Source organism: Cryptomeria japonica, chromosome 4 (genome assembly GCF_030272615.1).
Source record: "Cryptomeria japonica chromosome 4, Sugi_1.0, whole genome shotgun sequence".
Lineage (NCBI taxonomy): Eukaryota > Viridiplantae > Streptophyta > Pinopsida > Cupressales > Cupressaceae > Cryptomeria > Cryptomeria japonica.
The window spans coordinates 331,732,097-331,758,842 of NC_081408.1; the positions used below are offsets into that span (position 1 = coordinate 331,732,097).

The 26,746-nt window shown below is 41.2% G+C and overlaps 1 protein-coding gene and 1 long non-coding RNA gene across 2 annotated transcripts in view; both read right to left on the minus strand.

Moving 5' to 3' along the window:
• Positions 1-2,415: 2,415 nt before the first annotated feature.
• Positions 2,416-3,628, minus strand: LOC131875464 (uncharacterized). The gene is made up of 3 exons (XR_009372322.1): positions 3,298-3,628; positions 3,104-3,176; positions 2,416-3,001 (listed from the first exon to the last, which is right to left on the minus strand). It is a non-coding gene; the product is annotated as an uncharacterized LOC131875464 (long non-coding RNA).
• Positions 3,629-21,729: 18,101 nt separating this feature from the next.
• The window catches only part of LOC131875120 (uncharacterized), a 47,761-nt gene continuing 42,744 nt past the window's right edge, over positions 21,730-26,746 (minus strand). The window contains exons 2-4 of the mRNA XM_059219147.1: positions 22,468-23,302; positions 22,076-22,264; positions 21,730-21,879 (exon numbers count right to left, since the gene is read on the minus strand). Coding sequence (XP_059075130.1) covers positions 21,730-21,879; positions 22,076-22,264; positions 22,468-23,205 — 1,077 coding nt within the window. The 5' untranslated portion in view covers positions 23,206-23,302. The remainder of the gene's footprint in view (positions 21,880-22,075; positions 22,265-22,467; positions 23,303-26,746) is intronic.

Sequence of the window (26,746 nt, forward strand, 5' to 3'; positions counted from 1 at the left end):
ATCCCAGAGACAGGGGACCCGAGCCGAAGACTCTCTAGACAACTTCAAAAAAAAAAAAACCGCACGATCGTACGACAGCGACCGTACGGTCAAAAAAAAAGAAAAAGAAGGGGAAAATGGCCACCGTACAGTGGGACCAAGGTGACAAGGTGACACCACCGTGCGGTGGAAGCACCGACGGTGGAACCACCGTGCGGTGGACGGTGCACCACCGTGCGGTGGAAGCACCAACGGTGGCACCACCGTGCGGTGGAACCACCGACGGTGACACCACCGTGTGGTGGAAGCACCAACGGTGGCACCACCGTGCGGTGGAACCACCGACGGTGACACCACCGTGTGGTGGAACCACCGACGGTGGCACCATCGTGCGGTGGTCACACCGTGCGGTGGGAGCCACCGAAGGCGGTCACCAAGCAGCCCCCGGAAGAATAAAACGCCGCCAAACATCAAAGACGCCGCACAACACCACCACGACGAAGAACAAAACAACCCCGCACACCACCATCACCGCACAGCAAGGGGTAAAGGGAAGAAGACGCCGAACACCGCACCACCACGTGATGCGAAGGGTAAAGCACAGGCCGACCGCCACAGGTAGACCAAGCAGCCGCACGATCGGAGGTGCCAATGCTGTTGTTGACCGTATAGGGAGGTTGTATGGCCGGGTAGCCATCGGGGACATTACAGTGCCCTTAAAAAAAAAACGACGACGGCCAGATTTAAAATGATTTGCTGACAGCTGCCCCAGGACCCCGCGAGGGGCACTGCCCCTCGACCCCGCTAGGGGCGTTGCCCCCAAACCCCCAGTTTATTTTGAGCTACAGAAGACCACGGGAAGTGTTGTGCCTGCAGCTAAGCATTGGCAGGGAAGCCATAAGCCGTAGAGGGAGACGGATTTGGAGGTTGGGAACAAACAGAGTTTGACGGAAGGCATTGCAAGTCTGTGCAGTTGTATGACACCAGGGAGTTATTCAGTTCAGTTTTTAGCCTTTGGGGAGTGTGATGGAGGATTTGAGGTGGCTCCTAGCATTTGTGCCAACGGATTGTGGCCACCTCCAGGCATGACTGGTACGCTTTGAGGAACTCGGAGTATGTCTCGGCTGGACGTGAGGTTGCCTTGGTGGATGCACAGAGGGCTCGGGAGGAGCTGACCACCAGGTTGGAGGCAATAGTCGCATGAGACTTAGTTCAGCGTACCCAGGAGTTGGATGCCGAGAGAGCAGCACGGGTGGCTATCGAGGACAAATTGGCTAGGGAGACAGAATCATTTGAGTAGCAGTTGGTGGAAGCTGAGACTGAAAAACGTGTTTTGCAGACAAGTTTGGGTTAGGCCCAGGAGAACTGTGATGGCAAAGGAAGCAATATTGGTGAAATCCGCACTTGAGCATCAGATGGTAGCAGAAAAGGATTTTCAGGCGAGGACGCAGCAAGTGTATAAGATCCGGGCCCGACTGGCGTCAGTAGTTCCTGCCGTTCATCTCTATTTTGTATTAAGTCGTCGGAGTCGACTTCTTTTCTTGGGGGGGATGATGTTGACGGGAATAATCATTATGTTATGTTGGTATATTATGTTTATGTTGTTGTCGGTAATAATGAGTTACGACGGTCATTTAGTTAGCCGACGGGTAGGTAGTTGGAGTCGCGACGGTTGTGTCGCACCCCTTCGGCTGTCATATATTGTACCACCTCCGGGTGTTGGAGGACATGTAATGTTGACGATAGATTATAATATGAACATCTTTTGACATTAATGGCAAGCTTATTCTAGTACTTCTTTTGTATTTGCATTGTGCATTGCTGTTCAGTTTCTGTATTCTTCCTGTTTACCCAGTGAGGTAAACAGTTGTAAGTGTTTATCTCTCCAAATCTTTCATATGTTATGAGGCATTGATATTCAAATGTTTCTGGTTCCGTTTAGAGGGACTTACTATTTATAGTAAGTCAGGGGATGTTAGAGAAGGACCCTTACTATTTTTAGTAAGGCAGATGGATGCACAGTGGATACAATGGTTAACTCCTAGGTTCAGACAGAAACAAGAAATAATGATTATTTCTAGAGTTATGTTATTTTAATCAAAGTTCAAAAACTCGGACTCGCCATGGACTCGGCAAACCAAAAATTTGGACTCGGACTCGTGAAAGACTCGGCAAAAAAAAAACCGTAGTTTTACAAAAAAAATGAAGAAATTAATGCATTTAAAGAACATAAGTGCCATAATTGAAACATTACACATGTCATATGATCTACAAACACGCAATATTTGAAATTTCACCATTCATGGCAGCATAATCAAGTTTGGCATCATATTCAACTTTCAACTTTCAACTCTAAAATGTTCACAAAATTTCATCATTCATGGCAGCATATATAAATGTTCACAAAATTACATATAATGATATGTCCAACTCCAACTCCAAATGTGAAAAACAACAATGAACAAACCAAAGAGAAGACTACATCTTCCTCTTTGTATTTTTCCTAATATAGCTCAATTTTTCAGGCCTTGAGCTAGAAGTAGTAGCAGTGGGTGTTGTGGTATCTAAATGGTGAGATGATTCTTCTTCAAAGTCAAAGTCCTCATCCTCGTCCTCATCTTCGTCCTCATCTTCATCCTCCATTTCATCCAATCCTGCTCCTTCTGCATCTTGTGCTGCTCCTCTCTCTATTTCTGCAATTTCTTCTTCGATAAGGAGGACATCGTCACCATCGTTTTGTTCATTCATATGGTCCAATCACCATATGGATCAATTTCATCCAAGTCAATGGCCTCATGTGAAACACCCTCCATCTGTCTAACTCGAAGGTGAAGGTTGTACCGAACAAATACTAGATCATCGAGTCGCTTTTGTGTCAATCTATTTCTCTTCTTTGTGTGAATGCTCTCAAATACACTCCAATTTCGTTCACACCCAGAAGCACTGCATGGCTGAGACAAAACATGGATAGCTATCTTTTGAAGATTAGGCGTGCCAGCACCATAATTCTCCCACCATAAATCTACAAAAAACATTTAGAAATATTAGAATTGAGAAAAAAATGTAACAATCAAGTTTGTAGGTTTTTTCTTGCACTATTGAACTAAGTTACTAAATTTTTTACCTGGTTGTTGTTTTCCTCTCCTATCAATTGCTAGTTATGATGAGAACAGTCTCCCCTCTGCACTTTTGTAGATCTTGAACAATGAACATTTCCAAATTCAGAAATAGATAGTCAAAGTGTCAAACTCAAATTCAATAATGAACATTTCCGAATTCATAAATAAAGATAGAGAAATTGCAAATGTCAAATCTCACCTCCAACTCATCAAGAACCTTGTCTCTCAACTCAAGATCAGGTGTCATGTTATCAATGCATGTAATAACACCTGCCATGACCTCCTCATCATCCCTAAATGAATCAGAGAAGTAGAATTTTGGGTTCAAAAAGTAGGCGAAGGCATGTATCGGTTGGTGGAGTTGGTTTGTCCACCTACGATCAATGATGCGCCAAAGGATTTCACATTATCTTGTATTTCCACGATAGTAATGTAAATTGGCCTCTTTGGCCCTATCCATGGCCTCATAAACGAAACTCATTGGCATGCCCTCTCCATCCACCATACGAAGAACCCTTACCAAAGGTTCTGTCACCTAAAAAAATGAAAACGAATTTTAAATTAGTACAAAATCAACCCCTAAAAAATAAAATCAGCAAATAGACAAGATTGTATAAGCTTTACTTTTGTGTTTGTTACTTACCACAGTCAACTCCTCTCCACTTTTATTGAACCCTTCATCAAAAACAATGCTCACAATCTTCTCTGCTTCAGGTCTTTTGGAGCATGCAGACCCCAACCAAGCATCTGACACAAACATCTGCTTAAGATGAGGAATGGCACTAAGAATGCTCTGCAAAGTGATGAAGTGGCTAGCAAATCATGTCACTCCAGGTTGCACAAGGTCCTTGCCATTTATGTGTTTTCTCATCAAAGCAAACACCCAAGTATGGTTGTAGATGAATTTGGTGACACTTCTTGCATCTTCAACCACCTTCTTCACCCATCCAATCTTCCCAATGTCCTCTAGCATCAAGTCTAAGCAATGTGCAACACAAGGACTCCATGTAATCGAAGGATGCCTCTCCATAAGCATTCTACCTGCAGATACATATGCAGCTGCGTTGTCCGTGATAATTTGGACAACATTCTCAACTCCAACTTCCTGGACCACACCATCCAACAGATTACACAAAGTATCTACATTTTTTATTTCATTTGAGGCATCAATAGACTTTATGAATGCCATTGCACCATTTGAAGCCACCAAGAAGTTAAGAAGAGTCCTATTCCGTCCATCTGTCCATCCATCAAATAAAATGCTGCATCCTTTTCCCTTCCAATACCTTTTCTGATCATCAACCACACCTTGTGTATTTTGCACAGCTTTCTCTAGCAATGGCCCACTGAAGTAATAACCTGTTGGGGCCTTAAACCCCTTACCCGCAACTGTTACTGCATTAACAAAACCTTCCCAATACACATTGTTTGTTGCATTGAAAGATAGATTATTGTAAAACCAAAAGTTTGAAGCTGCTATCCGTGCTTGTTCATGCTTCTCTCTATTCCATCATGTACCTTCAAGTGAAGGTTGTGCACCTGGAACATTGTGTGGTACAAAAAAATTAGGGTCTGAACTAACAGGAGTTCCACTAGCCTCACCCTCATTGTCACCAAAAGATGAAAGTGATTGACGACCCCGAGTGTAACCAATGGGACCCGAAGTGGACAATGTGGGATTCATTGCAGCTACCATGGCTTCTTTTGTTTTTTGCCTTTCTTCCTTTTGCATATCATTCTCAGCAAGAATGGCCTCATCTCTCTAATAATCTCAGGAGTTGATTTGGGGCATGCCTCCACACCATATCTAGGTATTTGTGCAAGGTGGTATTTTAATCTATTGATTCCACCAATCATCCATTTTGTACATTCGGTGCAAGTGACCTCCCCCTTTTTGCTTCCTGGAATCTCATATTTCCATGCTTTATCTCTTTGTCTTCCTGATCTTGGGGTTGCCCTTGGAGTTGAACTTGCCATTGCTGATTTAACATGAAAAAAAAAATCAGCAGGGTTTTATGGAAAATCAACAAAAAAAATGACAATGAATCATTTGGGAAAAATAGGATTCAAAAACAAGAAAAAAAATGAGGAAATAACTTAGGAAAGGAAATAGAAACAAATTTGGCAACATATCCCCTTGTTTTTCAAGATTTTTTTGAATTTCAAAACATTGAAATGATTCAAATGAAAAAAAAAGAAAGAGAAAAAATCCTTACCTAGATCTCTTTTGCTGATTTTTTCTTCTTCCCTCTCCTCCTGCAAACCCTACAAACATGTTATAACCAAAGAAAATCACAAATGAGGTGAAAAAATTTTTTGAAAATGCATTTTAAGTCTTTTGTTGTGTGTTTTCTGGGTCCCACGAGTCCCTGCGAAAGACTCGCGAGTCCGAGCAAAAGACTCGCGCAAGTCTTTGCGCAAGACTCGCGAGTCTTTCGCAAGGACTCGCCTCGCAAGTCCTAGGCGAGTCGACTCGCGGCTCCCAAGGACTCGCGAGTCCGTGGCGAGTCCACGGCGAGTCCGCGAGTTTTTAAACTATGATTTTAATTATAAATAAAGTAATACTTTATTAATTATTAATCATAAAGTGCAATTATAATGTTATATTTCCACTTTATGTGAATGGGGCCACTTAATGACTTAAAAGTCATTTAATAAAGTGCATCACAATGATATAATATAACTTTATGGTTAAAGTGGTCATTTAAATGACTTATAAAAGCATTTAATGATTTTTAATGAGTTTAAAAGGCCTCAAGAGAAATAGACCTAATTGGGAAAGGCACCAAAAGAAATGAAAGAGGCATCATTAGATCATTTTATACTTGTGTGTTTGGAGAGCTCCTCTCTTGGAGTAGGAAACCTAGGGTTTATGCATTTCTTTGATCATTGAGAACGAAAACTCTCATTAATTAGCATAACTGAGGTTGTGAAATATCTTCCGAAGGGTTGCCTGTGGATTGGCTTCATTCAGGAGCCAAGTTTGAGCTTATTGAAGAAGAAAAAATTGAAGCGATTGATCTGCTGCTACAGTGACGTGAATAGTACCCGTGCTACAGTGCTGTTGCAGTATTAATATGTTTTGGTATGGTATTACCCAAGGATTAGATAGCATATTTGCTGCTATAATTTTCAGGAGGTTCATATCATCATCAGCAGATCATTCCAGCAACTTGTCACAGATTCTTTACATTGAATTCTCATGTTATTTGCTTGTAATCAGACTGTAGCAAATTGCAGCCATTAGACATGGCATAATCTTGTTACGTTAGAGATTGGTAGTGGGAAAATCAGCCATTGTAATTTGCTTGTAGAGCATGATAATCAGAGTTTTGTAATCAGCACATTTTATAGCAGCATTGAATAAGAGGATTGTAGTTGAGTTTGCATGCCAACAGTTTATATTAATGTCTATCTGTTGTAGGTGCACTTTTCTCATGAGTAGGTCATATATATGCATCTGAAAATACAAAAAAGGAATTGCATTTGCATCTTAGCTTTGGCTAGACATCTTAGTGATCATTTACAAGCATCCAAAACATATTTCGTACCAATCAAAACAAAACAATCAAACTGTAACACCGAACCAGCAAGCATACAGGTTGCAAGCAATGTGTTTGTCAAATTGTCTAAAGGCAATTTGACAGGGTTTTACATCAAATTCTAGCAAGGCATCTTACAGAGACAGAGCTTCAAGAAATCAAGTTGAAGAAGTTCAAGGCCAGGAAAGATTTTGACCACCGAGGGATGAAAAATAAAATTAAGAGAGCTTTCACTCATGTTCATCGCCTTGAGGATATCTAGGTTGATCTTTGTACAGAGGAAGACACCAAGAAGATGGACTATAGCAAACTTACCTTGGAGCAACTTGTAGATCTGAATCTAACCAAGATTACAGAAGGCATGGTAGAAGATGGAAAAATACTTGATCCAAAGTATATAGAATAAAGGGTCATAGAGGCTCCTCTTCCCTCTGTCAAATGGTCACAAAAGGAATGTACCTCAATCTTTGATAGATTTCAGTCTATCCTTTCTAATGCCAATGCTTGGTTGAAGAGCAATAATGTTAACCTTAAAGATTAAGGTTGGAGCAGAGGATGACTCCAAAGAACCTGTTGGGCGTAAGTCTGGAGTAAGAGTCAAGTCCAAAGAGGGTGCTTCTTCCTCCAGTACCGGAATCAAGCTAAGAGTCAATAAAGCTTTAGTTATTCCTCCAAGAGAGGTATCGTTGAAAAGAAAAGAGAAGCCTCAAGTGCAAATTTAGGTTATTGACCCTGAAGATGAACAACAAGAGGAGAATGCTCCAGAAACTCCTACTACTTTGAACTTAGATTATCCTCACACGTCCATTCCCCAAATGTCTTTGGATGTCCCTATGTCCCCAATAGACACAGATGTTGATTATTTCTCTACAGTTCATGTTGATCCTGTTGTACCAAGTGTATCCATTTGCACTGTCGTGTCATCATCAGTAGCAGAGCTACCTATGGATATTTCACATGACACCTTGGAGAATGTTTTTGATGCAAATCCTTCATATGCCATTCTATAAAGTATGTCACTTTCTGAGATTGACACCTCTGCTATAAGCTTTGATAAGTTCATGTTCGAAGCCTACCATGACTTGTCATCTGAGCAAACACTACTTCTTGTTTAGACCGAGGCCTCACCTAAAATGACAATTGTAGTACAGACTAAGCCTATTTCTTCTCAAAGTACAGATGTTGTTACTGAGACAAGCTCATTAGATTTGCCACCATGGTTGAGCTCAATCGCTCCTAAGAGAAAAAAGCAGGAAATTTCTCCTAATGTGTTTGACTTTCAGCAGCTTAGAAAATCCAAGCCAAAGGCTGCCAAGAAAGCCAAAACAGTTTCACAAGTGGTTGTGGATAGTAACACGATGAAGTATGCAGAGGTGGCAGAACCCCTTACTGATAAGCCACAAGGGGAAATGCATCTATTTGATTACAGGTTCACGAGAGTGGAGATAGGAAAACAGACACATGTTGGATTGATGCATGATGCTCAAGACTTTGCAGCCTCATTAGTTCAGAGTTATGATGAGATTTCAGCAAAGAAGGATAAACTCAAGGAGGAAAATGCACAACTCATTTTAGTGATCCAAAAGATCACTAAATCTTCTAAAAAGATTGATCCCCTAACTTCTTCCGCTTCCGAAGAATCTATCCAACAGGTTGAAAAAGCCGCACAAAAGGCCAAGGCTATTGATTCTTGGGTAGATCAATTGGCAGATCGAAGAACAAAAGTGGTGAAGAAAGCTTTACAGGTGCTGGTTAATGTGAGGGCAGCAAAAATAAAGCTAAACCAGACTTTTAAAGCTTTTAAGAAAAGTCTGGAATCCATTGAAAAAGAATTGAAAGTTTGGCATGAAATGGATCAAGTAAAGTTGGAAATCCTAGGTAACAATACCGTGATACCAAATAGAGAAAGGTACATTGAATTTGAAGAACTTATGATCAATAAATCATTAGTTGTCAAGGACCTGATTAAAGATATAGAAGCTGCTCTAGAAATGAGTACTGAAGTGGAGTAGGATATTATTTCCAAATTTGAGAAAATGTCCTACAAGATGCTAAGTCAAGATGAGGAGTTGCTTCCTAAAAATGTGATACTTTCTGAATTGGTGTCAAAGCTTCATTAGGAGCTTGAATCTAAACAGTTCACAATGGCTTCAATCAATATATTTGTGAATTGCCAAGTCTTTCTTGATAAAATGCTAACTGTTCTTGAGGAGCATAGAGTAGCAACCGTAAGGTATTTCGATGTCATCATCAAAATGGTTGTTATTGCAAGAAATATAGCAGGTCCAAATCCTGATGAATTGCAGGAATCAATTGCCAAATTTCAAGCTTTCATGGCCAAGAATAGAGAAAAATAAGAAGTCTCTTGACACTTGAATCATATTTTTGTTTTGTTGTAGAATGTTTTTTTTTCTTTCGACAAATTACATGTAATTTGAAAACTTGTAATTACAAGCGGTCATATTACTTATACTCTTGTAACTTGTAATTACATGTAAACAAATTACAAGTTGAAAGACAATAAGACTGTAATTTAGAATGAATCATAGTTAGATATAGTTAGTTGTGGAATAAGTTTTAGTTAGTTGGACTTCTCCCACTTTTTGCTCTAAGCCCCTCTCCTATATATTGGAGGGTGCTCTATGTATTATTTTTATCTTTTTGGCTAGCAAGAAAACTCTGCAGAAATTTACAGCAATAAAAACTTTGTGTTTTATACTTGTAAATTGGACTCTCAAGTAATATAAGGAGGACATTTGAGTTTCAGACTTTGTGTTGGGGCTTTGTTCATATATCTAATGTATTCTTATATTATTACAATGATATATTTTTCTGTGTATACTTGAGATTCTAGTGAGGTTGTTGGAAAAGAGCTTTAATCTGACTTCTTGCAAACTTTGTGCTGCAAATAATGAGGGTTAAATTAGCATAGTTAAGTGTCAAGATAGGAAGAGACTACAAGACTTTGTGCTTGTAATTGTTCTTATTCAATAGCAGTCTAGAGGTGCATCATATTGACAGACTTTGAGATGATGTATGTTGTATATTGTTATTATACTAATCTTTTGGAAAGTTGATAGGACAATAGAAGAGTGAAGAATTTGAGCTTTGTTTCTACATTCCCGTCCCAAGGAAACGATGGAGAGATTTGTGCTTTCATGGAAACTTTGCTTCCTTTTGTATAAGCATCTTTCTAATTGTTGGAATTTCTTAAAAGTTTTTGTATTCATTACTATAAGTCGAAGTTTCTTTTCTGAAAAAAGAGAAAAGAATATCATCTTTTTGAAAAGGAGAAAAGGATGTTGTCTCACCCAAGTTAAATTAGTGTTTAATTAATTTGTAATAGTTAGAAAAAGTAGAAAAAGGGGAGCCTTCCCTTAGAATTAGGAGAGTCTTAAACTCACACGCTATGGCTGAAACCATTATTGTGCATGTCTTTTTAGGTGTACAAAATTTTCAACCAACAAAACCACCATTGGAGACAAATTTGTTTGGTTTAGGGTTTGTTTCAGAAATAAAATATTTGCAAATAAATTCTATTGTCAGATTTAATATTAATATCGTCTGAGTTTATATTTTATTCTGTTGTATTCAATATTAGCGCTAATTGTGAAATCATGGCTCAATGAAATATTGCAAAATGTTTTTATAAGTGGCCGATTTAAATAAAAGATTTTATTCTGAGAAATAATACATTGTGTGGGACCCAAAGGTTTTATATTTCTTCCACACTTTCAATATGAAGGATTAATATTATAGTCGTGAGTTTTAATATCAAAGCTTATTTCCATAAATGTTTCTATTGGAAATCAATTAATATTTGTGTGGACAAATATTATAAGCCATGGGCTAATGTTTATTGGAAGCTTCTATAATTATTCGAAGTCGGCTATTGTTTCTTTGGTGGACTAATATATCATTCAATAGATTGCATTCAGGTATTATGATGTAATATCCCCAACAAATTTTTTTATTTTTTAACAATTTTACAAGCACACCAACACCCGTTAGGGTTAGAATAATGAAATCTAAACCAGCTGAAAGGAACCCTACACCTTTTTATCACTGAGAGCCCAAGCTAGGAGGGTGACAGCATACGGTGGCAAGGGATCATTAGATGCAAACTTTTGAAAATGCTTATTACAATACTGGGCGGCAAGTCAGCCCCTTCCACTTTTCAGCAGGATGGAAATAAGAATCTTGACGGTAAACCAGCCAAGGATGATGCAAGAAACTAAAGAACAAACACTCTACCGCTTATGCAGCGGGAGGAATAGAAATGAAATTCACTATCAACTCAATCGCTTATTCAGTTGGAGGACAACAAAGAAATTACAAAATCACTCTACTGCTTATACAACGGGAGGACAGTATTACAGAGCTAAATGTAGGCGGTAAGCCGGCCTCTTCCACTTTTCAACGGGAGTTTGCTTTACAATCCAGAAATGGTTGTTAGTACTACTACCCAGCCTTACAATAAAGAGATACAATGAATAGAATAGAGAGATTATACTGTCCAATACTGATGAATACTTCCAAGCTTAACACACTTAGCAAACACAAGCACACCCATAGAGAAATAACACACCATTGATCACTAAACTGAAAAAGAAATCTGTTGTACGCATAATACGCAAAAAACAGCCACTACCAAAATCACTGTTATGCTCATAACTCACCTAAAACTTCACTGAATGACACAAGAACAGAAGCAAATGAAAGCTAAAACTGAGAAGATGCAACAAGAACCTCAAACCTGCACCGCGAACACCAACAACAACCTGCACGCAGCTCGAGGCAGACAAGGAATGGTATAGTCCAGCTAGGAAGTACGATTTGCATTATAAAATTCAAATCAGCAAGTGAGGATCTGCAAATTGGTAGACTCCATCGCCTAGGGGAGAGAATTAATCAAAGCCAATACCCAGAAAGACTTGGCGAACACACAAAGCCTCACGAACAGATTTCTACTTCAGCACACACCAAACCAACAACATTGAAAAACCACACCACACTGAAAAATCTAAAAAACTCCACCAACAATCCACCACTCAGCTAGGTACTATGTCTCAAGTATGAATCTGGCAAAACTAGGGAGCCACAACTCCAAAGCTCAAGTTCACTCACCATTCTGGCAGCATAACGATATGATTTCTTCAAGATGATGAAATGTGGAGCCCATCCCTTGTATTAATAGATTTCTCCATCTGAAATTCAAATGCAAATGGCGCCCAAACTCATTTGAAATTCACTTTATTTCATTTTCATGTCCCTTTCAAACATGGCATCCACTTTCCTAGGTAAGCCTAGTCACCCATTTCCGAAGGTCCACAATTGCAACATTAGAATATTAGATACATGAAATATATTCAATTTGGACGCCCTTTTCTGACTTGGGAAATAAAACATAACTTAAGATAAATGATATTATATTTCCTTCCTAAGTTGTTCCTCCAAAATAATCAGTGAAATAAGTAAATATTAAACTTTAGGATAAAGTGATAATATTTAATTAATCAATTATAAATCGCCCAATGATCACTGCCAAATCAACCATATGAATGGGAGCGCAAAAAATACTAATTCTGGACTGGATTGGAACTCTGCTCAAGACTGCCACAAATAGCTCTACCTGAACTGATACATACTAAAAGGAGTAAGTCATGAAAACATCTCTGAAAGACATGCTCATCGAACCCTGTGAGAGCTCGGAAAACCCAAAAAAACCTCAAAATCCAGTCAGCTGCCACAAACTTACTAAAAATAGAAAGTTCAGAAATCACTCTAGAACAAAATGCATGTTATACCACCATGAAGCTCTCGAAAAATCCAGAAGGAATCCTCAATTGGAATTGCAGAAATCCTACCAGATAAGCATCAATTGGACCACACAAAGCTCCACAAAAATAGGAAACCCTAATTCCTCATTCCAATCAGCCTACGGATCTCCAGAATAGGCCAATGGACCACTGGTTACTCCTTACTAAGAAGGGGACATTACATATGAAGATTTGTTTTGCAAGTCGTGGACATTTGCGATATCCATCTCTGCTAGAGCCAACATCTCCACCCGAGTAGGAGTGATACTTTTGACACCTGTGCAAAATTGAAGCCTTTCTCCAATTCATGGATGTGTGGTTGGCAGTTGGCATGATTGGGATGAATATGACATTACCTTTGTCTGGCACAACTGCTGAAAGACATGGCTCCATTTGTGGCATATACTAAGTGTGAGTTTGGCTTTGAGCGAAGATCGTGGTCATCCAAGGAGAGGCAGCGCCACTTCCAAGCGCCTCAATCATGGTTTCTTAAGGAAATTGGACCCCATTCAAGTTGTGGACGATCTAGGCCATAATCATCGAGCAGTGCAGTCTCAAGCAAAAGTTAGAAGGATTGTCGGGAGTGCAAGAGGGCACACACTTACTTGATAGACACCTGCAAGTAATGAAAGCGATAAGCTAAATTTCAAAGATCACACTTGCTGGAGTTGTTCATTAGAGACGAGTAATTTGTAATTGTGTAACATTTGTGATATTATAAGCTTGTTGGAATAAGTCTTCATACATCTGCATGAAGGTTGAATATAGAGTTAGATATACTTTGTTAGGAGTCTATACATGTGTTTTGGAAATGAATATGAATGATTGCTGACTTGGAATATATCTGATTTCATTAACAAAAGCACTGTTAGCAGCTTGGTATCTTTCAAAGCTGATATTGATTCTAGAGGCCATCATTGACACTAGAGAGCGACCTCTGTGGAGGAGGGTCATCAAAGAATTCTTGGTCAAATGGAAAAACTTGTCAGTGGAGAATGGAATGTGTGAGAATGAGCAGATTTTGTAGCATCCTAAGTTGAGATTGCTGGAGGACAAGCAATTTTGGGAAGGGTGGACTATAATATCCCCTTCCTAACCCGATGGTTTGGTGGACAGTTTGGTTCCCATAGGCTAATGAGTTAGAGTTAGGGAACTTTGGAGGTAGTTTGTCCAACAGTTTGGCAGTATTTAACGTTTACTTGAGCTCCCACCATTATTGTGAGCAAAATTCCCTTTTAGGAGTGATTTTGGATTAGTCTTCCAATAATTACTAAGTTATCGGGTTCTTCCTTAGGAATCCTCAAGACCCGATCCGATTCCCCCTAGATCCTAGTTCGGGTTCGATTCTCCTTGGATTCAAACAAGGTCCTACCCAAACACTATGGGTTTGTCCCTGCTGAACCTAGAAGAACCTGGGAGGAATTTTGGAGTATTTCACAAAACCCGTCAGGAATTTGGCGGAAAAGTTGATTTTGTTGATGTTTTTAATTGTTTTTTAAAGCCAAAACAACAAATCGAACGCCCCCCCCCCCCCCCCCCCCCAACCTTAATTTTGACCTCCTAAAACACTAAGAAGGTAAAACCTACTTCAACATTAATATGAAGGTGTATTTATTATTTTGCTATGTTATTTGAACTAAAACTTTAATAGATGATGGTGTATTTTGCTATGTTATTTGACTATTAGCAAAGTGGAGTATTTTGAGCTTAACTGTTGATGCATATATGGATATATATTTTTATTTTTTTTATGTTTTTGTACTAACGAACCCAAAACCCCAAAGAAAAATTTGGCCAAACCCGCAAATCCAAACCCGAGCCCGAACGACCGGCAACTTAAATTACTATTTTTAGTAAGTCAATTTTGAGCACCGACTGAGCCAGCTGGCAAGGTTTCTATTTTTAGTATTGTCGTTTGATTCAGTTTTGATGATTATCTCACCATTTTTTATAGTCCCATGGTTTTAAATAAAATAATGATAAGTTATTAATTAATAAAGTTAAATTTAAGATTTAACTATCATTATTTTAATTTATTTAATGGACTATAGGGGCCAGTTATAAAGTGAAAGAATATTTGTTTTAAATGAATGGAGCCTTTCTATATTTGGATGCAAATTGGGAGATTAAAAAGTGACTTTTATTAAATTAAAAGTAAAAAGTGAAGAGGGTTGATTTTCTTGGGAGAGCTATAAAAGTAGTTTTGTGGAGCTCATTTCTCATGCTGCGTTTGATATTTGATATTGTCATTTCTTTTGGAGATTACTCTTCTTTGGTTTGTGAGGATGAAACCCCTTTTTAGGTGACATTCTCCACATTATTGAGAGACATAATCTAAAGAATTTCCTAGTGTTTTTATTCAGGAAACACAATTGAGCTGATTGATGATTCTATTGTTCAATTTTATTCGAGTTTCATTGCAAAATCTGATTGAGAGAGATCGATATTGAGGAGTTTGTTATTGTTCTTGTTTCTTTTGGGCTGTTTGTACTCTCATATGCTAGTTGTACCTCTTTGTGGTTGGCCATAGTCTTTATTTGTTGGGCAGTTAGGGTTTGAGGAGTTAAGAACTGCTGTTTGAAGGTGATTTGGATCAGTTTTATCTTGCTTATCCTCTGCATGCAGGTCAAGTATATGCTTCTTATATGCATAATCTTATATTCATCGCAGGGCAGGGGCAGTGGCTCAATTGGCTAAAGCATCCTATTGTAGGCAACAAGTCATGAGGTCTCCAGTCTACTATCTCCATGGTATTGGAAGGCGTGTTGTGCCAATGTCACCAATCGTGAAAAAAGTTTACCAAGTGTGCTGCAATTTATAGGGGAGCTACCCAATTCTTGCAATCTAAAAAAAATCTTATATTCATCACATACCATCTCTTCATAGGATAAAATCCAGGAGCTGGTGTGGGATGTCATGCGTTCTAAAACTGAATATAGTCTCCAATCAAAATGAATACATGCCCAATAGCTCTTATGTTTCCTCTAGTCATCACAAATTGGTACATCAAATCAAGACTCATCCACAGATCTGCTTTGAAATGCTTTCATATGGGGAATCCCCATACACCAAATTGGTGTCTCACTTAGCAGTGACCTACCATTAATGAGCTATGTAGATTTCCAAATTTTGATGACAAACTCTAATCTAAGGTCTTGTACCTCAAGCTACTTTTTTCCCCACTCCAGAGCTAATTCCTCTTTGCCAGTTGCAAAACCTTCAAATTTAGATGCAAGGATTAACCACTCACACCTAATAAAAAGATTTATATCTCTCCTTGAAAACCAAAACATAATAAGCATATTTGACTTGAAAATTAAGCAGCCTTAATAAGTATATTATAATTTATAACTATCTTATCAAGAAGGAGCAGCTCATAGAAGTTCTTACTGTTGTCGGGAATAATCATTATGTTATGTTGTTATGTTTATGTTGTCGTCAGTAATAATGTGTTACGGCGGTCAATTAGTTAGCCGACGGGTAGGTAGTTGGAGTCGCGACGGTTGTGTCGCACCCCTTCGGCTGTCATATATTGTACCATCTCCGGGTGTTGGAGGACATGTAATATTGACGACAGATTATAATATGAACATCCTTTGACATTAATGGCAAGCTTATTCTGGTACTTCTCTTGTATTTGCATTGTGCATTACTATTCAGTTTCTGTATTCTTCCTGTTTACCCAGTGAGGTAAACATTTGGCACTGTTGCCGACACGAATTCGGGAACAGGAGACACGGATGGCGCACAGACACAATGGGCCTACCCGTTGGTGAGGTGAACCCGGAGGTCGACGATGCCCAAACGGAACTCTACGTAGGTGAAGACACCGCGACGAGAGAATTTTCAATTCTACTCCAAGTAGCCATTCAGACCTACGTGCGACGAGAGGCGGCGGAGGCGGAAGTCCCACTAAGTGCCGTGTGGACAGCGTTGGAAGTGAGTCCGGAGGTAAATCGGTTGATGAACCATCTCCCCCGATTGCTAGCACAAGCATCGTTGGCACAACAAGCTCGCGTGGAGGAAATTGCCCGGGAGGAGCGACGCCAAGAAATTTTGCAACAGTACGAGGAACGGGAAGCAGAACGAGATGGCGCCAGGTCAGGGGCATTTGAACCGTGAGCCATACGGGACGGAATAAAGAACACTTATTGTAATAATTATGTCATATTGTTGGCATAAACTTGTCTTCCACATTATGAATGAATAAAAGTGTTCTACTTTTTATGTCATTAAGTATATAGAAAGCGGTCTGGGAATTAATGCCCAATACACTGAATAAAGACAAAAATAAGCAACAATATATAGATGAACGTGCAGTAGCCCAACGTGCCTTGATCCTTGAACAGCAAGCGGAAAGGCGACAGAGGTATAAGCGAAGAGAGGAGGAACGCTCCGAAGGGGACGGTGAGGCCAGCGACCACCCACGGAGTCGGGAGGAGTTACTTGCGGAAACCCGCCGTAGGATAGAGTGTACCAAAACTCAGTTGAGGGATTTCAGGGACTTGCCACACACACCAGAGGCTAGGAAAACTCCAAGGAGTGGGGAGGAGGCAGAAGAGGGAGAAGACACCGGGGCTGCCAGGAGTGTCGGAGGGACACCGGGGCACGGCGGTCAAGCACCCCTTATAGGATCTGACCCATCCGGAGTAGGACAACAGCCACCAGTAGTAAAAAGACAAGGCATGGCACAAAAACAAAAACTTCCAAAGTTCCATGGGGATGGGAAAGAAGACCCTGTCCGCCACTGTCGCACTTGTGAAACAATTTGGGGAGCGAATGGTGTTACGGATGAGGACGAGTGGGTAACACAGTTTCCCGCAACCCTGAGGGGCGTAGCCATCGACTGGTTTTCGGATACGGATAAGGCTAAAATTAGCACATGGCCAGACTTGAAGAAGGAATTTCAAGCAGAGTTTTGTCTCCTAAGAGACGATAATGAGATCGTAGCCGAAATCTACGGCACGAAACAGAGAAAGGACGAGACTGTTCGAACCTACAGCCGGCGGCTCAAAGAGCTGCTAGGAAAGATGGAGAACCAGCCAGCAGACGGACTGAAAAAACGGTGGTTCGTGGAAGGTCTAAAGAAATCCCTTAGACGAAAAATGAAGATAGTACCTCCCTCTTCATACTCCGACGCCTATAACAGGGCAATGGATTTAGAAAGTGAACAGAAGACGTCCAAGAAGAAGAAAAATAAATCCTCGTCGGAGGATGATTCCTCTTCTGACAAAAGTGATAGCAGTGATGACGACTCTAATCGGAAGGTACGGGCTCTCCAGAAAGATATGGAGCGAATGATGAGAGAGATAAAAGCAACCAAAGGAAGCACAAGCAAAGGTGACGAAGGGGATTTATGGTGCACAGACTGCCGTACCGACGGACACACCAAGGGGTCTTGTCCGAAAAAAGCATTTTGCGATATTTGCCAGATTGTCGGACACCTTACCAAGGAGTGCCCGTACAATATGAGGACCCGTAACCAACAGGTTCTCTTTACAGAACCATCTGCGTCAGCCGGCACGTCCCAGCCTGCGAGCAACAACGCCTCGTCTGGCGGCTACCGAAACAACAGGCGAGGAAGAGGCAACAATAACAATAACGGAAGCCGTATCCAGTATGACGCCAAGGGCCGGCCAATTATCCAATGTAGGGCCTGTAACCAGTGGGGGCACTTCGCTCGTGATTGCACGAAGGAAGCCACCCCTCAGCACCTCTGCCGTTGGTGTGGGCCAGGCGACCATGAGGACGCAAATTGCCCGCAGGCAGGGGTTAATCTCCTCAACATTGAGAAGGCTGAGAAGACTGGTGAGAAAGAAGTACTGGCGATCACCCGCACCCAGACGAAAAAAGCCACTTATCCTGACCCCCGTACGGAGAAGGAGCGATTACGGGAGGCAAAGGCCAATATTGAACGTGAGATGACGACCGAACGACGGGACAACGAGGTGGCGAGTACATCATTCCGTACGGAAGCGGAAAATAACATCATTGAGCAAATCTTGCAGATAGAGGTGCCGATAAAGGTAAAAGACCTTCTAGACTCTATGCCACAATTGAGGACTGCCATCCTCACCAATGTGCAAAGCACCGCATCGTCAAGTGCACCACAGGTAGGGGTTCCCGCCACCGCTTCGAAGAGTACACCACAGGTGGAGGTTTCCGTCAGCCCTTCGACTGACCCGATGTTACTAGCCTTGAGTAGTGGTAGACACCCAGCTGTGGTAGAAATGGGTATCCGTGGGACCATTCTGAAGGACACCATTGTGGATGGTGGATCTGGGGTGAATGTACTACCAGAAGAAACATGGAAGCGGCTGGGGAAGCCCACCCTGTGGCCACCCACATTCAACCTAGTGGGAGCGGACCAACGCGGCATTAAGCCACTCGGCCTGTTGATGGCCCAGCAAGTGACGATTGGTACGCAACCATTCTTGTTAGATTTCGTGGTTATTCCCTCGAAGAAGAAAGGCTATGACGCCATCCTGGGGAGAACGTGGTTGATCAACGCGAGGGTAAACCACAACTGGAAGAAAAATACCCTTTCCATGGAGAAGGGAGGGCGGAAATATACCATCGACCTACACACCCAAGATGTCAGCGAAGAGCTCGCCTCTTCAGACTTGGACTCAAAGGATTCTAATAAAGGGGAAGGGGGTCCCGATGAAAGCAAGGGCAAGAACGCGATGGCGCCGAATAGTGAAGGGGTGCTAGAATTGGAGGGATGTTCTGAAGATGAGGTATGCTCGACTAACGGGCTCTTCCACTGGCAAATGGAGGATTACGAAATGTTCCAAAGCTACAGGCTCGAAGTAGAGGAACCAGAGCAACCAACAGAGGTGTACCTGCCGGAATACAAAGAATATTGGAAGAGAGAATATTGGAAGGGAGATGCCCCAAACCCTAGCGGCATAAATAATCCGAAGAGTATCGGCAACGATTGGAACCCTGTATGGAAGACCGCAGTCTTCAAAATCTTTATTATCCTTCTTCTTCTTATGTACGGGAAGGAGGTCGTGGTCCCTATAGAATTTGTGGTTCCAGGTCTTCCGATGGCCATTGAAAATAGACTTGCCACCAACGGGCCCAAATTGAAACCCTACCACGCGAAGCGCGCAGGGGACCCGAGAGGCCGGACGGACACCCGAGAGCCCGAAGGGGGACCCGAGAGGATGGAAGGGGACCTAAGAGGCCGGGCAAGCAACTCGAGAGGCATGGGACAAAAGCAGGAGACTTTTGGGCGAGAAAAACCGAGAAGGATGAAGGGCGATCCCAGAGACAGGGGACCCGAGCCGAAGACTCTCTAGACAACTTTAAAAAAAAAAAATAATAATAATTGAAAAAAAAAAATCGCACGGTCGTACGATAGCAACCATATGGTCAAAAAAAAAAAGAAGAGGAAAATGGCCACCGTACGGTGGGACCAAGGTGACAAGGTGACACCACCGTGCGGTGGACGGTGCACCACCGTGCGGTGGCATCACCGATGGTGGAACCACCGTGCGGTGGACGGTGCACCACCGTGCGGTGGCATCACCGATGGTGGAACCACCGTGCGGTGGACGGTGCACCACCGTGCGGTGGCATCACCGACGGTGGAACCACCGTGCGGTGGATGGTGCACCACCGTGCGGTGGAAGCACCGACGGTGGCACCACCGTGCGGTGGGAGCCACCGAAGGCGGTCACCAAGTAGCCCGCGGAAGAATAAAACGCCGCCAAACATCAAAGACGCCGCACAACACCACCGCGACGAAGAACAAAACAACCCCACACCGCCATCACCGCACAGCAAGGAGTAAAGGGAAGAAGACGCCGAACACCGCACCACCACGCCACCACGTGATGCGAAGGGTAAAGCACGGGCCGACCGCCACAGGTAGACCAAGCAGCCGCACGATCGGAGGAGCCGCACGATCGGAGGTGCACCTGGGGCGCTGCCCCAGGACCCCGCGAGGGGCGCTGCCCCAGACCCCGCGGGGGCGCTGCCCCAGACCCCGCGGGGGTGCTGCCCCTCGACCCCGCTGGGGGCGTTGCCCCCAGACCCCCAGTTTATTTTGAGCTACAGAAGACCACGGGAAGTGTTGTGCCTGCAGCTAAGCATTGGCAGGGAAGCCATAAGCCGTAGAGGGAGACGGATTTGGAGGTTGGGAACAAACAGAGTTTGACGGAAGGCATTGCAAGTCTGTGCAGTTGTATGACACCAGGGAGTTATTCAGTTCAGTTTTTAGCCTTTGGGGAGTGTGATGGAGGATTTGAGGTGGCTCCTAGCATTTGTGCCAACGGATTGTGGCCACCTCCAGGCATGACTGGTACGCTTTGAGGAACTCGGAGTATGTCTCGGCTGGACGTGAGGTTGCCTTGGTGGATGCACAGAGGGCTTGGGAGGAGCTGACCACCAGGTTGGAGGCAATAGTCGCGTGAGACTTAGTTCAGCGTACCCAGGAGTTGGATGCCGAGAGAGCAGCACGGGTGGCTATCGAGGACAAATTGGCTAGGGAGACAGAATCATTTGAGTAGCAGTTGGTGGAAGCTGAGACTGAAAAACGTGTTTTGCAGACAAGTTTGGGTTAGGCCCAGGAGAACTGTGATGGCAAAGGAAGCAATATTGGTGAAATCCGCACTTGAGCATCAGATGGTAGCAGAAAAGGGTTTTCAGGTGAGGACGCAGCAAGTGTATAAGATCCGGGCCCGACTGGCGTCAGTAGTTCCTGCCGTTCATCTCTATTTTGTATTAAGTCGTCGGAGTCGACTTCTTTTCTTGGGGGGGATGATGTTGACGGGAATAATCATTATGTTATGTTGGTATATTATGTTTATGTTGTCGTCGGTAATAATGTGTTACGGCGGTCAGTTAGTTAGCCGACGGGTAGGTAGTTGGAGTCGCGACGGTTGTGTCGCACCCCTTCGGCTGTCATATATTGTACCATCTCCGGGTGTTGGAGGACATGTAATATTGACGACAGATTATAATATGAACATCCTTTGACATTAATGGCAAGCTTATTCTGGTACTTCTCTTGTATTTGCATTGTGCATTACTGTTCAGTTTCTGTATTCTTCCTGTTTACCCAGTGAGGTAAACACTTACGAGGTTAACAACACTCATCTTTCAATGAGCATATATGCATGCTATAAAACTTAATTTCATATAAGTAACTGCGTTTTGCATTCAATTTCAGCAGTCATATATACACTGATCAACTCTTCAAAAAATTAACCAGTTTAGAAACTTAATTTGTTTACAATTATCCGATTTAGGAATGGCTATTTATCTAGAAATGTATAAGTGAAATTCTGAATTTTTAAAAAAAAATAATGAAAAGCACCTATCATCCCATCTTGCAAGACGAGAAGCTAAATTTGCAATCAGTTCATGTGCTGTTTTGGGAGCTGTGGCACCTCCAGCTAGAAGAAGATCCTGCAAAAGAGATGTTGTTTACATTAGATTGTGGAAATGACAAAAGAGATGTGTCTATTCAAAATTTCAAAGTGTGTTATTTCTAACATCATCATATAGACAAATGAAAATAAATGTACAAACAAGATGGAACAGTGTGTTTAGGTAGCTCTTTCACCAGATTCCTGAAAAACTCTTCAAATGGAATGTTTATTACCTGAACTTCGATAATTCCAAGAACATTTAAATATGGCACTGTTCCTTTGACATGCAAAGCTGTGACTAGAAAGTTCTGAGCCTGCCAAGATCTAAGTACTATAGGAATGTCATCTTCCTCAATTTGAGGGTCACCTACTGTCTGTCCTAGCAATTCAAACAATAGTCCTCCAGCAACACGCACTGGAACCTGAAATGTGATACAATCAATAAGGTGGGTTGATAACAAAGTACAAACAATAGTCCTAGGATCATCCTTGTACTTTCTTCACATCATGATTCATGGATTGAATCTCACAAGAGAGCAGAATTTCTAACAATATAGAACATAAATATAATAGCGCATCCCAAATGCAAAACTGGTAAAACTACTCAAAAACAAGGGACTTTTACCTCATATAATAGGTGCTTCATTCTCTCGCTAATTAATTGGTTTTCATGTCTTAGAGCAGTACTGATTTTAGGATGCAGCCACTGAGAGTTCTTTAACCAGGAATCAATTTTTGGATGCCCTACCATTACATGGCACCACCAAGTTGGCCCAGCTGGTCTCTGCCAGTATGGAGCTGCAACATCGGCAACAGTACGAGTATCCTCTTCTTCAATGTATTCTATTGGCTGAGAAGTCCATTCTGTGTCAACTTGAACCATCTGGACAAGTTCCAATAGTCTTGACCATCCAATTGGGACCCAAGAGCATTCTTGAAATGTATCCACATTTCTGTTCTTTCTTGCAATTTGGCTTTCCCTCGGCATCACCATGCCTTTATTTCCAGCTGTTTCTTCAATATTTAGTAAACTTGGTTGTGGATCTTCCCTATCGGTTGAAACAATAGTAGTCTCCTCTAGTTTTGAATCCCTGCTTAAATTGGTTTTAGACAAGTTATTTGGATCAGACTGTCTGATCCTAGTTATATCTTGAGCAATTTTCTCTGGTGCTATTTGATTTTTAGAACGCAACCTATCTCTACTTTTTTTCTTATTCCCAGACAAAAGCTCATAAGCACAGAGTAGCCCATCTGTCCAGAGCTCAGAGCCTTTTGCCCCATCTTTATGATGAGATGTTTTGATGTCATCCGGATGGGATCTTGAGGGCCTTGAAGATTGTTGTTCATGCTTCACACTATTCATGATATACTTTTATGTATAAAGTGACAACTGAACACTTTAACATTTATTGAATCATTCAACGATCTGCAGAAAAAAAACAAATATGCATGCTGAATAACTGGCACACAAATACACAGCATTTAGTATTTATGATAATTAAAGCACAATCAAATAAAAAAATTTGCATATAGTATCTGTTATAACGCAAATTAGTTAAGATGCAAGTGCAATGTTATTAAAAGTATAAATATCACATAGCATACAAATTACCCACGTGAATATTGTCATAAACTTACTTTCTATTAATGGCAGAATCTAGCAGAACATCAAAGATTGATTTTCCCAAAAGATGGCCTTAAATCCTGAAGGCAAGGCATTATATGTCATTGTAGCAGAAATGTGAAAAAATTAAATTTTAGTAAATTAAACTGTCTATGGATGACTAGAATGAGCTAAAGAGACTGCAGAATATTACAATCATTAAGTACCTACAGCATCTCTAACACCCATAAAGACCATAATACGTTTAACAAGAAGAATAAAGAAAATAGTAGCACTGACTAAAGCAAACTATAAACCATAGTCTCAAAAATCTTTCTTGGGGATAACTCAGAAAACCAAAAGATGATTTTTTCAAAATTAGTAAAATTCGGGTTAGGGTTAGTGTGTGCCAAAAAAAACCTAAAATTTGCCAAAATCAGTGTAAAATGAGCAGCATTGATCAAAATGCAGGTTTTATAGCAAAAATTGCAATTAAATCCCAATTAAATTGTGATATTTTTGAAAATCATGACAACTCACAACTCTTAAAAAGATCACAATTAAATGACATTTCATTGACCAAACATTTATTGAAAAACCAGAGATATTTTAGGGGGAAAACTGGCAGCAAGGCCAAGTCATGGTTAATCACAATTTTTTCCAAATTATTGCTACACTGCTATAAACAAAGCTCCACAGGATAGCATAAACATAGATAAAGAAAAAGGAACATGGATAATCAGGTGCATCTAATATGAATCATGTACTTCCTGCCATTCAAGGCCAAGTAAAATTTGGTGAGTTTTATAGATTCCACTTGAAGCTATCTTTAGGACCTGCATTGTCAGAGTGATACCATTGAGTAGCCTGCTTGGAAGACCAATTGTGCTTTGGGCAATTTTGGGGCTCAAAATATGATTCCTAGGTCCTAGGTTTGATTCCTAGTTGGTCCATATGAGTTGCGGCTCAGCATGTGGTATCAGAGACAAAGTCTTGCCAGCCTGGAGAGTTACGTACATTTGTGGCAGGGCCAAAGGATATTCAGAAAGAGAATAAAAAAGAAGACAGCTCCAGTTAACTAATCCATATCTAGAAGAGGGCACATTCTCTGCAGCATTAGTAGCAAGACGGCCACAAACAGCTGCAACAAAAATTGAATCGAAGGATTCAGGCAATGAGAGTCCTCGAAATAGGACTGAGAGGAGATTTGGCCAGCCTAGTGTAGAAAATATATTGAATTATCTTGCATGTGGACAAAACCAAATGATGCAACAATTTATGCAGTCACAACAACAGTTGATTACAGCCATTGGGCAAATGTCACAAAATATGAATTAACTCAAAGTGAATAAAAAAAAGTATAAAACCAGTGATGGTAGCAATGCAGGTAATCACATTCCAAGGAGAGTTAATATAGGTGGTTCAGGTAGACCTTTCCAGCCTACATTCATACCAAGGAAAGAGGAGGTAGCATCTCAACCCAAGGAGAAGCCATTGGTTAATGAAGTGATACAAAAACATATATGATGAATACCAATTACTTCCTAAGGAGATCAGAAATGAGTTATTGAACCAATATATGAATCAGTGCAAGGATAAGAAAAAGGCAAAATAGGAACAAAAACCACAAATTCAATATAAGGAGTATCAAGTTCAACATGCTTTGTAATTAACTCTTCCAAATTTTGATGTCAATGGGAAAAGCATGGCACGTGCTTGGATACACAAGCTTGATACATTTTTGACACTCAAACACATGCAAGAAGAGGAAGCAGTTAAGTTTACAACCTTGCATTTGGACGGAGCAGCATATGATTGGTGGCATCGTGGTTTGGTGATACAAAACCATGCTTTGATACAATCCTATGATGAGTTCAGCAGCAAATTGATTGCTAGATTTGATCAAAAGGATGTAGAGGTGTATTTCCATGAGTTGGCATTGATTAGATAGAGTGGTGATGTTGATAGCAACATCAATGAGTTCTAAAAGGTGGTTGTTATGGTTCCCGATATGTCGAAAAAGAGAGTTTTAATGCTATTAATAGAAGGGTTGAATCCAAATTTGCGAGGTTTGATGAAAATTTTCAAGCCTAGTACACTACAAGATGCTATCCAGATGGTGCTTAATCTTGAGACTACACCTCCTACACATCAATCCCAATAGAAGAATTTCAAGAATAATAAACCATTTAGGAGAACCTTCACTCAACCTAAGAATACGCCACCAAAGATGTACTTTGAGACAACCAATGAGCTGCATAGAAAGAAGTTATGTTTTTGTTGCAAGGAACCATGGGAACCCAGTCACAAGTTCCTCAGGAAAGGCAAAGCGCACTGTATAGAGGTCACTTCCAACATTGATGAAGAGTAGTAGACACTAGTCAGTGAGCGAACATGAGCAGAAATTAGAGCATGATGATATTGCTACAAGAGATAAGGCATATGATACTATTGCTAGATCATCGGGAGTTCTTAAGTATCACCCTTTCAGAGTGAGAGGAGTCTTGAAGTGACAATGGGTTACATGTTTAGTTAACAGTGCAGCAACTCATAATTTCATTGATGAGGGTCTAGTGGTGAAGAGAGGAATGCAAGTTGAGGACTTTCCAGGATTTAGTGTCATTCATGGTGGTTGATGGGTTCAAAATGAGTTGTACTAAGAAGATATTTCTTAGTAGAGCATTCAATTGGATGACTACAATCATTGATGACTTTTATGTGGTTGGGATTGGTAAGACTAATGTTGTTCTAGGAATCCAATGGTTACATTCACTTGGTAGATGCATTTAGGTTTTTCAAAAGATGCAATTGGAGTTCGAGGAAGATGGGAGGAAGATAGTGTTGAGAGCTTTGGCAAATGGTGCACCAAGGATAGTGATAGCGAAAAGGATGGAGGCTTTGTTTAGACATGGTGAGGTTGCATGGGCAACCCAATGTTTTTGTAATGTCCCCTAATTAGTTATACTTTAAATTAACCTAAATTTGCCCAAATCTAAAATAGGTGATTAAGTTTATGGGAGTACCTTTGTATACTATCTTCCATTAGTATTATATTTGTTAGATAAAATCAGATTTGTAGGTTAGTTGCCATTCTTTATTATCCAATTCTTAGTGCACTGGGGTAGGCTAGCTGGAAAGGGTGTCTAAGAGACCCTCCACCCTAGGCCCAAGAGCAGACGCTACATCCCTCTTGGCTCCATGTGGCAAGTGTTAAGCATCCATTATGGAGTGGTGTACCCAATGAGGTGTCATATTGCCATTCCCCCTCATCACAACCACCTCCTCTCTTAAGCCCAAGAGC